The 18,667-nt window shown below is 40.3% G+C and overlaps 1 protein-coding gene across 1 annotated transcript in view; it reads left to right on the top strand.

Moving 5' to 3' along the window:
* Positions 1 to 10,972, top strand: part of LOC119396637 (neural proliferation differentiation and control protein 1) — a 33,453-nt gene extending 22,481 nt beyond the window's left edge. The window contains exons 4-7 of the mRNA XM_037663928.2: positions 335 to 401; positions 1,466 to 1,630; positions 2,375 to 2,477; positions 4,264 to 10,972. Of these exons, the coding sequence (XP_037519856.1) occupies positions 335 to 401; positions 1,466 to 1,630; positions 2,375 to 2,477; positions 4,264 to 4,380 (452 nt within the window). The 3' untranslated portion in view covers positions 4,381 to 10,972. The remainder of the gene's footprint in view (positions 1 to 334; positions 402 to 1,465; positions 1,631 to 2,374; positions 2,478 to 4,263) is intronic.
* Positions 10,973 to 18,667: the final 7,695 nt, after the last annotated feature.

The raw sequence follows: 18,667 nt of genomic DNA, 5'->3' as shown, positions 1-18,667 counted from the left end.
TTCAGTGATGATGAGTAGGCACTATATAGTGTACCCCATCACTTACCATTTGAAGATAAACATGCTTTCTTCGATGCCCTAGCCGCTGTATCCTTGCCTCGGAAGCTTTTTGTTGGCCACCATCTCGGTTTTTACTGCTTTGACCAGAGAAGCGCCCATATCTAATTAAACCTATTTTCAGTAAAAGTGGGGTGCACGCTTCTACAGTATTTTATGGTAGATCTATTGTGCCCTGAGGTGTCATTGTAAAATGGAACACATTTTCAAAAATATGCAATTTTATTTTCAAAGCCATGGTTGGAGTTGTTGAATTTTTTCTTACCCTGAATTTCAGTGCTCGTAGCAGGCTGCAGTGCTGTGGCAGTATTTGGAGTGGTTGCGGCGGGTTACTGCTTCTACAAGTAAGTGTCTTCAGAAGCTTAATTTCTATAGTTTGTTGTTGCCATTTTTTGGGTCAGGTAAACCGTGATATTATGAAGTCAGTAAAATCTGCACTTTACTTAGCTATATTGAAACTTCACCCTATAGAAATATGAATTTTTATGCATAATATACTAAGATTTTGTTATATTATCAGTATGCATTATGCAGTTTGTAGCAAAGTTGTTGATATAGAAAACAAATAAGTATTGAGGTACGTTATGATACCATATGCCTGCATGGTAGCATACTATAACCCCTAAAATGTAGCCTGCCAGTGTGGCATGAATGTGGTGCATTGTGCATGCTCAGCAAACTGCCAGACTGTCAAAATAAAAACAAATTGATGTATTGGCAGTAAATGATGCAGCATTGTTTTTCCGTTAGGTGTGGGATTGTTTACTAATATCGTATGTTCAGATTTACAGCGCTCATTGATTATAACGCGGCAACTTAGGGCTAAGTTATGCACATACTTTTGTTCCCCCATCTTCAGTTTGTGTCATGTCGGCATAATTTTGACTTGGAATATTTACTGTACATCAGAGTCATCGTTACCTTAAGCGGCCACATTCATAACAACGTGACACGGTTATCTGGAGCAGTTGTGCACAACAGTCGTACTAAATGTTCCGATGTCACGTTTGGGTGCATGAGCACTGTGCATAGTTAATTGTTAAAACACTGTTACAGCAAGGGTGTTCTCACTGGTTGCTTACCACTGCTTCATATCGCCAAAAGTAACGTGTGCGCGTCATGCTTCAAATGCACAAATGTCATTTTTATGAAGGGCAGCATAAATGATGTTAGGATTGAGATTAAACAGGCAAAAATTTTTAGATAGTTTCTTTCATGAACTAAAATTTGGTACATGACGGTGTGCTGGTGTATATAACTAAAGTAATGATTGCAGCAGTTATTTAACTTACTTTTATGCTTTGTAGTTTCTTTCCTTTATGTGTTGATTTCTGTGGGCTGTGTTAAATGTAGAAGCTAAGACAACAACCAGCCACAAGACGGCTCACATTATACACACTTTTCGTAGGGTCCAGAAGAATGCACGTGCAGCTGCTGATGTGGACTATCCAGCGTATGGAGTGACAGGGCCGAACAAAGAAGGGGCTTCTCCGACGGCCGATCGCAAGCTGGCCCAAAGTGCCCAGATGTACCACTTTCAGCACCAGAAGCAGCAGATGATTGCTGTAGAGAAGTGAGCGCTTCTCTTTACTTGGAAATGAATAGCTAAAATGTGGTCTATTGTGAATTTCACAGACCTTTTTAGTGGACTATGTCTTCACATTCAAAGAACCGTCCCCCATAAAGTGAAACCAGGATTGGTAATTTTTTGGACACTTGATGCCCTGGAAAAAAGAAAGTCTAGAGCTTTCAAAGCATAATGCACTCCTGGAATTTCTGGTGTGCAAGCAGTTCTTTGGATAGCATAGCGCATGCGCAGCACTTTAACCAATTCAGATACAGCAACAGCTGTGCCTTTTTACACGCAGAAAAGTGATTGCCTCACAGTTAAAGAGCAAGTGGTTGAAAGTAAGCAGGATATGTTGGTTTTGCTGACAATGCATCATGTGCTGTTGATCATCTCACAGAGTGGTTTTTCTTAAGTAAATCATACCTGAGTGATAACGAGAAAGTATTTGCCTATAAACACGTTTTGGGCAAGCTATACGTAATAAGAGGATGTTTGTCACGTTGCACAATGTGTTACGTCACTAATTTCTCATTCTTGTTAAAAGCAGTGAGTTATTGTGGATTTCGAAAATCTGGGACTACTCTGTGTGTGTATGTTTTCTTTCGAGGGCACTTTGCCTCTAGCTTTTCTTTGGTGGTCTTGCTCTGCCATGCATTCCTAATCAGCTGCCTACAGATGGTGTCCTTGACCATGTGCTGCAAATGTAACTGTTTTAAGCTCATTATCCTCGTTTGGTGGTGTTTTCAGGAACCATACTAACCGACACACCTCAGCATCAGATGTGGATACTGAGGAGGAAGAAAATGAGGAAGGTGATTACACGGTCTACGAGTGTCCCGGCATGGCCTCGGTGGGTGCAGTTGTTTGTAGCATGAAGAGATGAAAAAATATATATACACTCAAACCTCATTATAACAAAGTCGCATCTGCCACGAAAATAACTTCGTTATATCCGAAAATTCGTTATAAACGTTTATTTCTAACACTGTAGCTATTACAAGACTATTCTTCATTTACTTCGTTATAACCGATAATTCGTTATATCCGTGTTCGTTATAACGAGGTTTGAGTGTATACCGCTTTAGCTCTCTTGTACACATTAATGCACTGTTTTAAAAGTATTTTGTAGATAAAATTAAGTTCTGTGAATTTCACTGTGCATTCAATGCGAGATATATGCTGAACTCAAAGTGTATCATAGAATAATTGGGTATATTGATGATTTAACATAAGATTTGCCTATCTGAAGCTTATCTAAAAACTCTGTACATCTCAGACAGCTTCCAGAGATAATTAGAAGCGTGAATTTACTGATGTATTTCATCAAGCCCCTTTTGAATCCTACAAATTACACATATTATGAAACAGTCTTGCCAGCACTAAAAGCCTTCATTGCCCGGCCACATGACAACCATAATAATGGTGTACCTTGCACATTGGAGTGTGCGTAAGTTTGAGAGGTCATGAACTATATGTTAGTCACTTTTGAGGTATAAAGACCCGTACACATTGCATGAACACAGCAGATGCGCATAAGCATGGTTCAAACAGCGCCTACACCCGTGTGCTGCATCTGCTGCTTCACATGCACACATTTGTGCCAACCAACATGGCACTGTCAGCATGGAGGGTGTAGAAAAATTGGGAGCCAGTCCTGGACCTTTTGGAACAAATGGTGTGGTTCAGAGGACACCATTGCTTCACCAGTGAAGTGAATGGCAGGGTGCAGCACCTTCACTGTTCAGGTGATGCAGGCAAATCGAATGGACCTTAAAAAGTGATTCTAATGTATTGCTGTCGTTGCACAGATGACGGGGTTCTTGAGCAAACACACAAAGGAGGTCAAATAAGCAAAAAGGGTATCTGCCGTTAAGTATGGCTGTTGTAAATATTTTGGATAACCTTCACTGATATAATATGCAAAAACATTGATTATTGTTTCCGACCTGCAAGTGGGCCGATAATCTTCCACCTTCTGAGAAAACTTGCAGATGTGCTGTGCAATCGGCACAACACATCATTGGAAACGAAAAGAATATTTAATGGAAAATTACAAAATACAAGTTCCAGTGAATTTATGAGTGCAGCCACTTGAGCAAGTGCTGCCTAGTGTGTTTCACCTTATCACATGTGAGTCACTGTCATCGTGTAAGATAACGTTTATTGTACCAAACTGGCTCTTAGACCAGTTCAGCGTTGTGAACTGGTTGACTAACCATTATAATAGATTTTTATTTCTTCGAACTGGAGCAGAGTTTAATGAAGCATGTTGAACTCGAACTGAACCTGTATTTTTTTTCTGTTTGACACTCTTATTTAATAATAATCATATGAGGTAACTCAGCTCTGTGAGAACCAACTTGTGCTCAAGACAACAGATATGAGTAAGAAAGGGTTGGATAACATTGTAGTAACTAGAGTGCATTCCCGCTTAGTGGTTGGCATGAGGCATAAATACTGGCACGTGCCAGGTCAATAGTGTTTACACTTATTTAACATAGAAGGCTTCTATTGTTCTTCATCTTCTTATCATCCCCTCTGCCTCTTGTTTTAGTGTACAAGTCTGAGCGCGTGGATGAAACATTCCAAATAGTGAAATTCTATTCAACGCTTTTTGGCGTGTCTGTTCCTTTTAGGGTGGCGAGTTGGAAGTCAAAAACCCACTGTTCCAAGACGATCATCCGATTGTGCTGGCCACACCAGAAGATATGGGCAAGACATGTGATGACGAGAGAAAGAAACGTTCACCTTAAATCAAACAAACAAACAAAAAAACAGATCTGTATGCCTATGCCGCATCCTCCTCTGACACGCTGACACTGTGTTGTTACTACCAGGCCATCAGTGAACACCTGTGAGCTTGTTTACCTGAAACACGTTTTCCTGAAACACGTTTTCCTGAAGGGCTTGAAACAAGTTCTTAACTCCTGTTCTATATATATATATATCTTTTTTTTTTTCAAAAAGAATTGTTCTCATGTCTGTAGAAGGCATTGTGCACAGAGTTGTCTACGAGTTGTGAAAAAAGAATGTTGGTTTAGCCCATGCTCCTTATGAAGAGCTTAAACAACCTTGTGTGTATATTTGGTAAACCTTGTCCAAATCAGTCAGCACTATAGTGACATCACATGCAAGGTAAGTGTTTCCAATTCATTTTGCATATCAGTCTCTTATGCTTCCATAATTGACCTGGGCTATATTTTGGAAAACATGCCTAGAATTTTCTTTTGTTAATTTTACAGTAAGATAAAATTTTGTTTCCATTAGCTACCGAGAAAAATATGTGACAGATAACTGACAGTGACTACAAACTCAAAAAGTAACCTTATTGGCTGTTCACACAATTGAGGGAATAAAGCTGCATGTAATTGATGCTAGAAGTACACATGGTGAGATGACAGTGTGTACTTGTTCGAAATATGAGTTATAAATCTGTGAATTCTGTTCATCCCCAATTAGCTGTAGCTGCTGCTTCTTGCACGTTGTTGCCGCACCAAAGTGTTTTTTTTTTTCTATTTTGCGTTTCACAGTGTTCACAACCACTTCAGTTTTACATTTGCACTTGGCTTTTGCAGGCCATACTTTTCTTTAAAGTAAAAATATACTGCATGGTTAATGGCAAAAAGGTAGTGGTTGATACTGGGTTAATTTCTAAAAGCATTTTGCTTGCTTTCCAGCTGCTGATGTCATAGGCATATTTGAGAAGCCCTTGAACTTTACATGTTTGAGCTTTTACTTCGCATAGTTTTTGTCCCTGCATTTATTTATCTTTGTTGTATTTACTTTTTTTAAGAGGTAAGAAAACGGAAATTTGCTGCTGTTTTTTGTTTGCAGTTATTTATGTATGTTCATAGTGTTTCTTCGTGTTTACTGCAATACATTCCTTTTTAAAAATTTAGTCTGCACGCACTCTCATCTGTGTTTTTTTTTTCCAATAGTTGTTAAGAGAACCCTGCTGGGTGTATATTTTACATTGTTGAACGTAGCTTAGCTCTCAGAGGGAAGTGTTGTTTTCTCTATGGGGGTGTTGAAGAAAGAAACCAGAGTTTAATTTACACCCTACCAGTCAAACTTCTGTGATGTGCTGTGTCCCACACGTCATGACTTTTTCTCACAAGTGCATGGTTGTTTTTGCCAGTTTTAAAGGTTTCCCCCAGTGTAGCTGGAACCAGCTCCGAGTGCTTTTGTGCAGATGTGATGAGCATGCTGTTCTTATTGTGACCGGAAGCTAGCATTTGTATTGTGCTGTAATAATTTGGTGTAACTGTATGACCCATTGGTGGTTGAAAAGGTACACTGTTGACTGGAAGTATTCTAGTCATGAGTTGTCTTTCTATATATTTTACTGTTTTGTTTTTTACTCTTAAGATTTGTCCTTCACATTCGTAGATGGTGAAAATGGGCACAGTTTTGTAGCTATTGTGAAACTTGTGCAGTACTTTTGTCCGAAAAATACAGCGTTTAAGTCTTCTAATTGCTGTGCTGTGTCACCATGGGGATCTTGCAGCCAGTTTTTAGCTCTGCAATGGCTAATAATAAATGATGTCTGCACCTTAGCTACAATCCACTTTTTATAAAATAGACAATGTATTTTTCGGGGACAACTGCTTTCAAGTTGTACCGTGCTTTTGGTTGCACATATTATGTAATTTAATGCGTCTGAAGCTCTTAATTTCTTGATGGTGGTGATACGACATTCAGGGCTGGTAACAGTGTTAGGGAAACTTGCACTGTTGCGGCTTGGGAGGCCACAATGACGCACATTCCTCTCTAAAAAACAAGTTTGCTCATCGTGAGAGCCTCGAAGCACTAACAGAGCCATATTCAAAAGTGCTCTACTTTAGTCACACACTGTGGCTCTGTTATGTGCAAAACACAAGAATATGTGCATAGTGCTGCATTCACAAGTTTGAACTACTACGAACTACTCTATGTGCGCCAGCACGCTGCACGCATTTGTCATCCTGTGGCTTGAAGCCTGGAAGTAATAAGCAGGCCTTGCAAACCAAACAATCAGCTTTCATGCAGCACTAGTCCAATTTACTTTTTCTTTAGGGACTTTACATGGGTGCATAGGCGTGCGCACAGGGGGGGCAGGGGGGGGCGCAAAATCTGCCCCATACATTGACTTAGTAGGGTGGGGGGGTGCTGAGATGAACCTTTGCCCCCTCCTGATGGGGAACCCTGCACACGCCTATGCATGAGTGTACACCAATCATGCTGCTTGCATTGAGCACTGTCTACTGCATCAGTCTAGTCACTCTTGGATTCCCAACACCTTGCAGCTTGTCATGCAAATTTATCTCAGTGTTCACTCAGTGCAATGTCGAAACTCCAAAGTGGATGATAATCTCTTTTACAAGTGTATGTTTTGGTGTCTTAGACTGGTTGCAGTGGATCTGCGAGATGGGGAATCTACCATTCTCTTAATACAGCCGAAAGCATTGCAGTCTTTGGGAGTAGCAGAAATTGCCGATGGCACAGTATAAGTTCAGTTTGTGTCTGTAGACAATATTCTTGTGAGCTCTTGAGACTCTCTCTGTCACCCCTACCCCTCTCCTCTTTTTTTTTGGTACTATTTTTCTTTCTGGCTGCTTGTTAAAACTGCTATGTTTCAAGATATATTGCTTTCTTTACTTGTCTAGCATGAGCACGGATTACAATTATCACTGAAATGGACATACTATCTTCGCTAGGTGGCACTCTCTCTCTCTTGTTTCATGCATTAAAGGGCCCATAAACCACCCAGAGGTCGAAATTTAGTAGTGTTGCAGTTGTGCACGAGTCTTCAACAAACACGCAGGCGCGAGAATTTTTCAAAATGGTGCCGTAAAAGCGGAGCTACATGCATTTGATGATCCAAAAGTGGGCCTTGCTCGCTTCGCTCTTTCCTTCACTAAGCTCCGTTCATTGGCTTGTCTCGCCTTCTGGCCGAGTGCTTCTCCTCGCACGGCGAGGAGGCAGAGCAGCGAGCGTGTGAACCTGCGAAGCAGACAAGCCAAATCTTTTTGTGGGTGGCATTACCAGACACGAATGTTGACGTCACGGCCATTGCTGGGAATTACAGAAAGGCCCGGAGAGCAGAAGGGATTGTTTCTTGGAATTTGTGGCACGCCCACAGCTCGGTAGCGCTGCCACGTTTGCCATTGTTCATCGGGATGGCATTCTGAACTCGATGCACACGTTTACTTGAACTGTTAAAAAAATTGTCGGAGGTGGTTTAGGGGCCCTTAATGTCATACAAATATACTGCAAGCTCTTTGTTCACTAGTCATATTTTTTTTCCGGCATGTTACCATTGACGAAAGTGGGTGGGGGCTGTTATGTGCATACTGGCCTTTTCAGACAGACAGCAGCATTTCTTGCAGTTTTAGTACTTTATGGATTATGGGCAAGTTATACATTCCTGGTTGAATGGAAAACAACTGGTAAGATCGGAACGGAGAACTGTACTCTTGCAGTGTTCTTTTGTCTTGTACTTTCTTTGGATGTTTTCAAGGCGAACCTACCAGTGCTACATTTTTTATTACTGCTGTTCTTGCTTAGCCTGAGCAGAAAAACTTGCAATGCTCTTGCACCAGTTTAATAGTGTAATGCCATCATCAAAATGTTGGGCCTCTGGCTAAACAGGTGGTGGCTTGCCCCCACAAGCATACAGCTTGTCTTTCTTTATTCCTCTAGTTCATTTATTGAGGATGCACTGCAACATGGCTTTATGCATCCCTTATGTTGAGATACCACCACTCTTTCTTCATTGTCAATGAAGAAACAAAGGCTTGTGACATACTGCTGTGACCTACCTACTTATTCCTGATTGCAACTTGTGCTGCACCCAGGCAGAACATTTACACATGATATTGCCTCCTTGTATGTTTGCGCAAGAGTACTTTTATTAAGATCTGGTCGGGGCATCCGTGTGCGCATCGTATGCTTGCTGATTGTGGCAACCAGTGGCATTTATTTTGTTGTAAGGTGGAAATACAAGACAATATGCCAATCTGGGTGCCAGTGAAGAAGCCTCCACAATGACAAAAGCATTAGAATATAGGTCTAAGTAAAATGTCTGTCCTTGTTCTTGGAATTTTTACTATTGCACTATTGGTACGTTATCTTGTTTATGTATCTTTTGTGGATGTTGTAACAAAGATGCATCCAGAGGCATTTTCTTTCTTGATTAAAGTAATCTTTTTTTTTGTGCCTTTGAAAATTTGTGAATGAGCCGCAGAAGGCTACCTTTCAAATGTACATATAAAAGAAAACTGTATTGTATCCATTTATTGGTGTACTTTTCCCAGCATTTGTGTATACATACAACAAAATTTTGAATGCTCTCTTATGTTTAGCTTCATCTGTTGCTGTACTAGCTGGAATGCATGATAACACAAAGTTCTGTATAAGGATAAGATTAAAGCATTGGCTAGGACTACTTGTTCGGGCTTTTGGGGTAAAGAAAAAAGGAACTTGACCTTATCACGAGAACACAATTTTTTGTACACCTGAATACCACTAAAAAAAAATTATACATTGTTATTATCGCTGGAACTTGCTCGTATTCAATGGCTGTCGCTTTGTGTTACTAAGAAATTGTATAGTATTTTAGATTGTGAAATTACGTGTGCAGTATCTGTGGGCCTAAAGCAGCTGCCAAAATTTTATTACTGCATTTGTTGGATCACAACAGTAATGTGTTCAATGGCACAACACCTTTGAAGGCTGTAATGCATCCAATGCAAGGTAAAAGAGGAAGTCATGGTTTTGATATGCATTGATAATTATGGCCCAAGAGGCTAACGCAGGCACATGTAGCCACTGAGCCTTCAAAATTCCTAAAACAAGGTAAAAAATAACCTTAGGTGATGAAGTTCATAAATATTAGTTTAAAAAGCTATGTGCTGCAAAAGTGTTAAAAAAATGTGCAAAACCAGCAGTCTGGCATTTCACAGTAGCTTCATGAGTGGGTCTCCACTAACATACTGTATTTATTCAAATATAGTTTTTTTAGGTGTTATCTAAAATGAGCTGCAACCTATCTCATTACCAACGGATCTTGACGTATTGTGAACTTGCCTAAAGCAGATTTTGGATGTGGCTGCTATTCTTCAAGTAGCACAGGCTGCTTCGACACAATGTGTATCTATATTTGTAGTAAATAGGGGCACCTAAAAAAGCACGCAGAAATCTTTTATAACAGGATGCAACTTGTTGCTTTGACTAGGCAGATTTGGTAGCTGAGCGTATGTTCAAAGGTCATAATTTTTTAAAAACTGTATTGGTCGGCCTATATCCAATTTACTTATTTAATAATATGTAAGGGTTGACCCATATTTGTGTGGAACCTATTTTCGAGTAAATATGGTATGTATATGTGCCCTGTGCATTATCAACATAGAACCATTTATTCACTGTTAGGAAGGTGAATGTAGTTGTTTTAGGTGAAGTCATTTTAAGAAGTATTTTGTAGTCAACCGTTATTATATGTCCTTGCTGCACTCTGGGACAAAGGGATGTGCACCTATTCGAACTATTGGGATTCTAGCATTAATTATTATTAGAACTAGGCTGTGTCTTCTGGTTGTTCATTCAGTTACTACCTGGCCTATTGGAACTACTCTCCTGTGCCTTAAGTTTCACTTGTATACAAATATGTAGCAACCTTGGAAGCAAGGGAAACTTGTAATTCCCTGAAATGTTAAGTAAAAAAAAATGCATTGTGTGGTTTGCTAGTTCTTGAGCTGTGGAAATTGCTTCTCAGTTATTTCAGGGTAACCTTGAAGAGTTGAATTCGGAAGGAGCAATTACTGGACATCCTTAAGTAGAACCCCGACACTATTAGTTGTGTGGCCACGTATGGGAGCCTAATGCACTATGTTGGCAGAATTTCCTGTCCTTTGAGCCACGCGATGCCCTGCACCATCTTTCTTGCATTTTGGTACAGTTAGTTGCACTGAATTGGTTTGAACTTTTTCAGCTAAAGCATTGGGAAAGCCATTCCTTTTACCCCTACCCATGCTAGCTGCATTGAGCATGCATACATTGGCAACTTATATCACTGGTGTTTAATGTTGCAAAGTGTGCTGCCCTCTGTGGTGGGTACTTTAAATGCCCACTGCACTGCATTATAGTTAGTTTCACTTGGCATGTGCTAATAGGCCAATTCATATCACACTGTGAACAGTTGGCACTGTTGTCGGGATAGACCCCTCTTTCTTTTATCTCGTGAATTCTTACTGTGTCATATATATATATATATTATATATATTATATACAAGACTTGTACTATCCATTCGTGTCTTGATCTGTGAATATGGTCTTAAGCATGAAATAAAAGTTCTGCAATCTCGTTTAGTGCATTTCCACTTCATTAAAATTAAATACTTTTTTTAGGTGGGGGCTTGCAGTGAAGAAGGCATCCGTAAAGGTGGGTATTCATTGCATAGTGAAAATTTTGCATGCTCAGCCACTGTTTAAGCTTTTCCAGGACAGATCAAGAGTACCTTGTTTGAGTGACTAGAACATGATAGAAGCTTGTAGCTATACTGCAAAATTGCAGTGGCATTGTTGCACATTCAAAGTCCTGTGCTGAATTTTTCTGGATGTTGTTCTGGGATTTAAGTATGTTGACAAAAATAACATTTTGTGATTAAAGAGAGTTAATGTCCTAGGTATACGGATGCAAAAAAATAGTTTTTTGCATTCATGTACCTTGGGGATACTACAAAGCAAGAAGATCAAGCTGCACACATTCATCTGGCTTCAAGCCCGCATGGGACAGATTGAGCAGGGCGTAGCCAGAAATTTTTTTTTGGGGGGGGGGGCTTCAACCATACTTCATGTATGTACGTATGTGCTTTTGTATGTGTATGTGTATATATATGCAAGCAAAATCAAAAATTTTCGGGGAGGAGGGGGGTTGAACCCCCCACCCCCCCTGGCTACGCCCCTGAGATGGAGGGTGCCCCGCCCAATCTCGACAAGTTGGCTGGATCATTGACCGCGTAGGTACCGGGCAACATGACGTTTGGGGTACAGGCAATTGGGACTCTCCTTCCTCGTACAACGAGCTTACTAAGCACTTGTCTCGGAGGATCTACTCCCTCCCACATTGTAAACTTGTGCTTTAAGGGGAGGTGCTCCTTGGAAAAGTTTTTCAAGTATTTGTCGCAGCTCAATGAAACTTTCACCATTTATAGAGTTTGAGCTCCTCTTTTCAAATCCGCTTTTATTTATTTTTATAGCTCATTTGGTTCATTTTTTGCAGACCATGCATTTGTGAAAATGGTGCATTTTTGTGCAAGCTCAGGCAACAATAGTGAGCACCAGAAACACTAAAAAAAATAGCTCATATTGCTCCTAATGAATTGAGGAATTCAATAAAGCAAGAAAACATAGGGTAACATATGTGTGTTAACCTAGAAAAAAATTCCAATGCTGAGTTTCAGTTTTACCATTCTCAAGGAAGAAACTTATGAAATCATCTTGCTGAATATGCTTGTGGAAAACTGTGAAAGTTGTTTCTTTGAATTCAGGACATGGTAAATATAAGCATGCCAAATTTCATTACGATCCGACTACATAAAGTGCACAAATTTCAGTGCACACACTCTAAAAATGCAGCAAAATGAAGAACTGAGAAAAACATGTTTGAAAGCTAGACTACGGTCGACGCTACGCTAGACTACAGTGGGGAAACCATTTTATTTTTTCTGTATTTTCAGTAAGAAAGCCGCATTGTCGAAGTGGGCTCTGGGAGAAGAGGGTTAGGCCTACATGCCCGCGAAAATTCAAGAGCCTGCAATGCCGCGGAGCGAAATGCCGCGTGCATGAAATATGGGTAAATTCGCGCTTTCACGTGCCACCACGAGGGCTTTTATTGCATTTTTTGATAACTTCTAGTTGATTCTTAGCTTTGATTCTTTAATATATTAAAGAGGAGGCTTGGGGGAATACAAAACACAAATCCAACTTTTTCGAAAAAAATCGTGATTTTTCGACCCGCATCTCCCCTTAGCACTAAGGCTTCTACAGATTGGGGTAGGGAGAGGGCATACCCAAACCCCCTACCCCTTCTCAGCATTTACCCCGAAATTCAGACAACAAATGCATGTGCACTATGCAACGACTTAGCGAACTTGGATCATATGCTCTGGTGGTGTCCCACGTTACGCGGCGATAAAAGCAACACTTCATGCTGGGATGTGGTTCTACACAGCCTGAACCTTGATGAACAGTTATAGGCTGTCCAACGGGCCCACAACGTGGCGGAAAGGCTCGGCCCTTCTGTCCTGACGGAGTGGCCCACTGCACACTAATGCACACCCTAAAGAACCACAATAACATTTTTCATCCATCCATGCAGTGGAGCAGAAGCTACGAGTCATGCCATGATAGCTGCACTTGCACAGTAATATATAGTTTTGTCACTTGATAATGCCTATGTTACAGTTTGTTTTGGCTTACTATATTATAGAAATGTTCCAATGCTTCTGCCTTGCTGAATTATAATAGTGGCTTCAAGTAGTACTTAATATATGGAATTAAATGATAAGGTGTCTTGTATTGTACTTTAGTAAAGTGCCACATGAAAATGATCATTTCATTTGAGATTTCTGCTTAATATTTTGCAAGAAAGCCAGAAAAGTCCTTCAGGAAACAAGAAACTCGGAATTTGCTGTGCATAAAACAGCAAAAGACATGCAAACTGCACTTAGCATTTGAGATTTCACATAGCTATTCGGTTCTCGTGGTGTGCAGCAAATGTGTTTTTAAATTCAGCCCCCTTTGTGAAACTAGTCTAGTCTCATAGGCACGCTTTTCTGAAACATTAGCTTTGACAACACTTCTACATTCACATGTGTCAGTGAACTATCATTCCGTAGTGCTTAAAGGAGGCTGTGGGTAATGTACAATGACCAAGATGCAAGCCCTGAAGAGGGAACAGTGTGACCAATGCTAAGTTGGGCAGTTGCCTACGACATTGTATCACAGGGAGCAGTGGGGAACTGTCTAAAATTCTGTTTGAAAAACGCACCTCTGATAGACTACCAGCAAGAGCTTGTGACTGATCATCATGTGCTGTGGAACAGAATTGTCGATATTATCAAGCTTCATTCCACTCAAAGGAATGAGCATCTATCATAGAAGATGAATACTAAATTCTGAAAAGTGGCTTGTGAAAAAATTGCTTCCGCATTTCCCTCTGTAGAGTGTTGTCATCATAGAGATTGCCTTTTACCATGCCATGAAACGTAAAAATATAATGCCTACAGAAATCTTCACTGAATGGCTGTCATCCAATCAATACTACACCCAATGGACCTTTGAAATGCGTGTATACATGTCTACTCTCCCCAGTGATGCAGACAGAGTGATGCAGCAGATTAACTCAGTGTGCAAAGTTACCGTGTAACTACAAGTTTGATTATCTCATTGACTGAAAAGGTTCCTAGTTTTGACTGCACTGCACAGAGTCTGCCACATGGTGGTACACGAAGTCAGTAAATGTCCCCAATTTTGAGAGATGTCCACTATACTATGGTGTTCCATGTTGAGTTAAAGGGGCCCTACAGAGGAACAGTAAGTTAGTTAAGAAAAGTTTTTGAGAACACTTATGTTTGTTAATTTCACAGAACTTCAATACTAAAAAAAGAAAATGCAAGCAAAAGGTCATTTTTTTGAATTTTGCACTGAAACTCCATTCTGGAACGTTGGTGCAACAAAGAAGATTTCAAAGTACTAATACTCTTATCAGGGCCGTTGTGGTGCTGCACTTGTTTTTGAAACTAGCCTCAGTTTTTCGCTCCCTTGCAATAAATGCCATGCATTGAGCGAAAGCTATGTGTTCTGTCAGCATACCAGGAGAAGGGCTTCTCCATAGTCTGTTCCTAATGCCCTGTGCATGATGCTGATTGAATGGAAGCTTTGCAGATTAGTGCTTCTCATCTCTCTTGCTTAAAACACACAGCGAGTTGTGTCATGCTCCCTTGTCAGTTGACAAATTGACACTTTTTACTGACATAGCACACGGGACTCGATGGCAACACTGCTGGCAAGCACATAATGCCTTACAGATGTGTAGCGGGTTCCTCGCTTCTGATGAATAATGATGAATAATGGCATAGTGGGTTCTTCCCTACTTCACAAAAATTACGATGATTTATGGCGTAGTGGGTACAATGCAACTCTAATTTCAGTAGTCCCCCAAAGAGATTTTACAACGGGCTCTAAAAAGGCCGCTCCTCCAGCTTTCGCTGTGACTGTGCTGTGTGTTCCGTGCAGGCCTGGCTTTTTTTTTCCATGAATAAAACTGAAAAGCACAAGTCACATTTTTTTCCTTCTTGTAATGTACTGCAATGTTCTCTTTTATCATGGGTAGTCTGAGTACTAGTGATGAATTGTAGTGAGCACAGTCTGTGTCATCAGGCTCTTGTTCCAGAATGTCCCACTGGTGGCGAAAAACGTGTCATATACTTGCCCTAATTTCTCGATTACTCAAGTGCTTCTGCGCATAACCTTGACGTTTCACTCCGACATAAAATGTTACTATTAGCCTTTATAGTGTCCTTTTAATATCACAGTGACAAAGCAAGTAAAGGTACATAAGTGCCAACTACAACATGGATTTGTTTAAAACACAGCAACATATTCATATACACAGATGACGCTGATGAAGCAAAGATGCCTTACATGTTTTGTGTCACATAACACATTTTGTTTTGTTTTTTTCCTGGAAAGTTCGCACACACACTTTGCAAACTGATTTGTGCTGCTTCAGTAATTGATCTTACAAGTTCACCTTTATATTCCAACATTAGGCAGTTCTGGAGAAACACCACCGCAACTTCTGCTTCCTCGCGAGCATTAGATGTGTGCATATTCTAGTATTACCAATACAATTAAAGCTGTCTCTGCTGTTTGAATATTATTTGCTTCAACAATCCACCATTATAACTTCTTGAATGTTTGTTTTCATTTGTATACTATAAGGAGTAACGATACTTAAAAAAGAACCAATGGGGGGCAAATGGAGTCTGTTTAGAATGATAATGCTGTAGGAGAGCTGTGGCTGTTGCAAGAGACATAGGTTACCCATATGCTGGGGGAAGGGGGGTGACTCACTAGTCAGGGTCGACCAGGGAGAGATTGATGGTGGACTAACCGTGCATTGTGGCAAGTGCACAAAATAAATCTGTCATTGTCACAATAAAAATTCAAAATATGCGAGATTGTTTATGCAGGGTTCATTCCAGTAATATACTACAGGTCTAGAACAAGATACGGCACCTAATTTGAGATGCAAAGGTGGGGTTTGCTCCGCCTCTCACCCCACGGAAATTTCAGGGAGGGGGGGGGGGCATGCACCCCCGCCCCTGTAACTGATGGCTCTGGTTGCTGCACCGGTCAGCCAAAGTTTTTACTTCTGCACAACAGCAGTTTCTAGTTAAATAAGCATACATTACCTTATGCAGACTATAGATTTGTTGTCTATTTAGCATAAGCAATTTATATTTGACTAATCTTGCCATATTTTTTGACTAATCTTGCCATATTTTGATGCTGTAACTTTTCCGTACAATCAGAAATGTGTTCGTTTTCGGTGTTTGTATGTTTTAACGTTTCATTCCAAGACATATTGTTAACAATATTGCGGTAGATAATCCTTGGTTTTTAATGGTAATTAAGAAGTTATTGCTCATACAGTTCCTGAAAATTCTTCTGTGAAACTCAAAAAAACATCTTTGTTTCTTTTGAAAGTATGGTTAGTGAAAATGGAATATGCAATCTAGTATATGTGCCGTGCTTCAGTTTTTCAGCTTTTCTGTATTAGACAAAAAAAATAAATGTATATATATATATATATATATATATATATATAAGTAGTAGTAGTAGTAGTATTAGTAGTAGTAGTAGACTTTTATTCAGCCAAATTCATAGGCCGAGCATTTCGACCGCCTGCGCGATCAGTCGACGCTGTTCTTCCCCTTTGGCGCCGATCCAGTCATATATATACATATATATATATATGTTAGATGGCATATTTTATCTTGGTCATCGTGATACCCATGTTATTCGGGAAAGCTGCGACTTCGCAAATACGAAGACGGGCATGCACCTATTGAGCTGGGAGTTTTGACTCTGCAGAAAGTGCCTGGTTCCTTGTCTTCTTCATTCTTTATGCTCCAAAGCAACTGTTGTCAGCTTGGGAAAGATCCACAAGTCTCGTGATATGTTATCGGGCTTAATCAGCCTGCAACTTGGCTGTGTAAACAAGCTGGCCTAGTTGTGTACATTGTGCCAACGCTAGAACCTCCGTTTGCTTTGTACAAGATTTGTACATGTACTGTACAGCAAGGTACAGTGTTCTACAGTATTGTGCAGTAATTAATAAGATAACTTATTTAGGTAGTCTTCATAAAGTGCGACATGAGACTGCTATTCCAGCTCTTGTGGAAAGCCTAGAGGCGTCGGTTGCAAGGGGGGGGGGGGATTCGCTCCACCTCCGTGGTCCGCATGCCTTAACAGCTTCAGTTACCAGCTGCATTTCGTTGTGGACATGTAGTCGTACACTGCTGGAACAACCCATGCATAACTACACTTCCAAATTTTGACTATAGCAATGATGAATTTCTTGTGTGTTGCCTCCCTCAATGCACACTTAAGACTTGCGGTTGGGCGAGTTGGTGGTGAATAATATACATCATTATTGCAAAGAAAGAAATAAAGAAATCTTATGAGAGAAATGTCATATGTGATTCAACACCAATTTGCCCAACAGCAAATATTATATGACTGCATTTCTAGTACAGTGAACCCTTTTTTCTAGCCACTTCCATGGATCTACAAACCAGCCTCCTGTGTCATGTCGTGCAATCAGTGTGTAGGTCATCACATTCTGTATCCAGAAAGGTTGCATTTGGTACTCACCCTGTGCACTGTCGTCTTCTCTCTTTCTTAAGATTTCTTCATTTCTTCTTTGCACGAAAAAATTTTGTATGTGAAATAATGCGCAATAGATTTGTTTTCAACCCTCCCCTTTTCCTCCTACACCTTTGGGAAAGTCTGTGAAATCGACCGTGTGCTGTTGCATGAGTAAAAGAACTTCGCATGACTAGAAGCATTTCCCATAAGTTGTAGATATGCTGTCAAAATGCTAATAGATAAAAGAAACTCACTGTGGGAAGAAAATAAGTTGTACTCAATGTTGGTTGAACCCATTAACATAAAACAATGCATTATCCTGAACAAGTAGCCGTGCTTGAAAAGGTAATTTAAGCATATACATTTAAGTGGAAAATTTGACAACCCATCAGCAGCTCCTCTGTCTCTCGCTGGTAATGAAGAAACGCTTATAAGCGCAGCCGTCTCGGAGTCCGTCCAGCGGTGAAGGGTGTGTATATAACGCTCGCCGTTACATACGTGGGGGATCTGCCTTTCGTGGCGTAGTGGCTAGCGCCACTCGCTGCGGAGGAAGAGGTCCCTGGTTCGATTCCGCGCTTCGGAAGCATTTTTCTGAATTATTTTTCTTTGGGATACTTATACATATACGGTGCATGACGGCGGCGACGGCAAAATCCAGCCGAGACTGTCCATATAATTGCTATCGCAATAATATATGTTGCTTGATTCAATATTTGAAAGTTGTTTTTGAAAATGTTCGTGATGAATTAAAATATTTTACTATTGGAACACTGCTAGTGCATATTTTTTATGTCCCATTTCAGTCATTTGTTAGAAAGATGGTGTTTGAGAGTGTCCACTTGCTTCGACCAGGTCCTGTGTTGCATTTATGCACTCTTTATTTGTAAAAAGGGTGCTGATTAAGTCTTACCCGGAAAAAGTTAGCTAAGTAGCTGTACATTCTAGGGAGTTCAGGCAATTTTGTATTTAACAGTGCAAAAATGACCTACATATGTTTACAGGTTATCCTTCTTTTTCAAGTCAAAAGTGAACTTGGCAGCATCTCCAATAAATGTTCAGTGTGGAAGAGCACAGGGCCATAATTAAGTTTGTTTCTTCAAGGGAATGATGCAAGGCAGGTTCATG

Source organism: Rhipicephalus sanguineus, chromosome 1, assembly GCF_013339695.2.
Source record: "Rhipicephalus sanguineus isolate Rsan-2018 chromosome 1, BIME_Rsan_1.4, whole genome shotgun sequence".
NCBI classification, from domain to species: Eukaryota; Metazoa; Arthropoda; class Arachnida; order Ixodida; family Ixodidae; genus Rhipicephalus; species Rhipicephalus sanguineus.
Note: the sequence above shows the minus strand (reverse complement) of the source record. Positions and strands in the feature narration are given on the sequence as shown.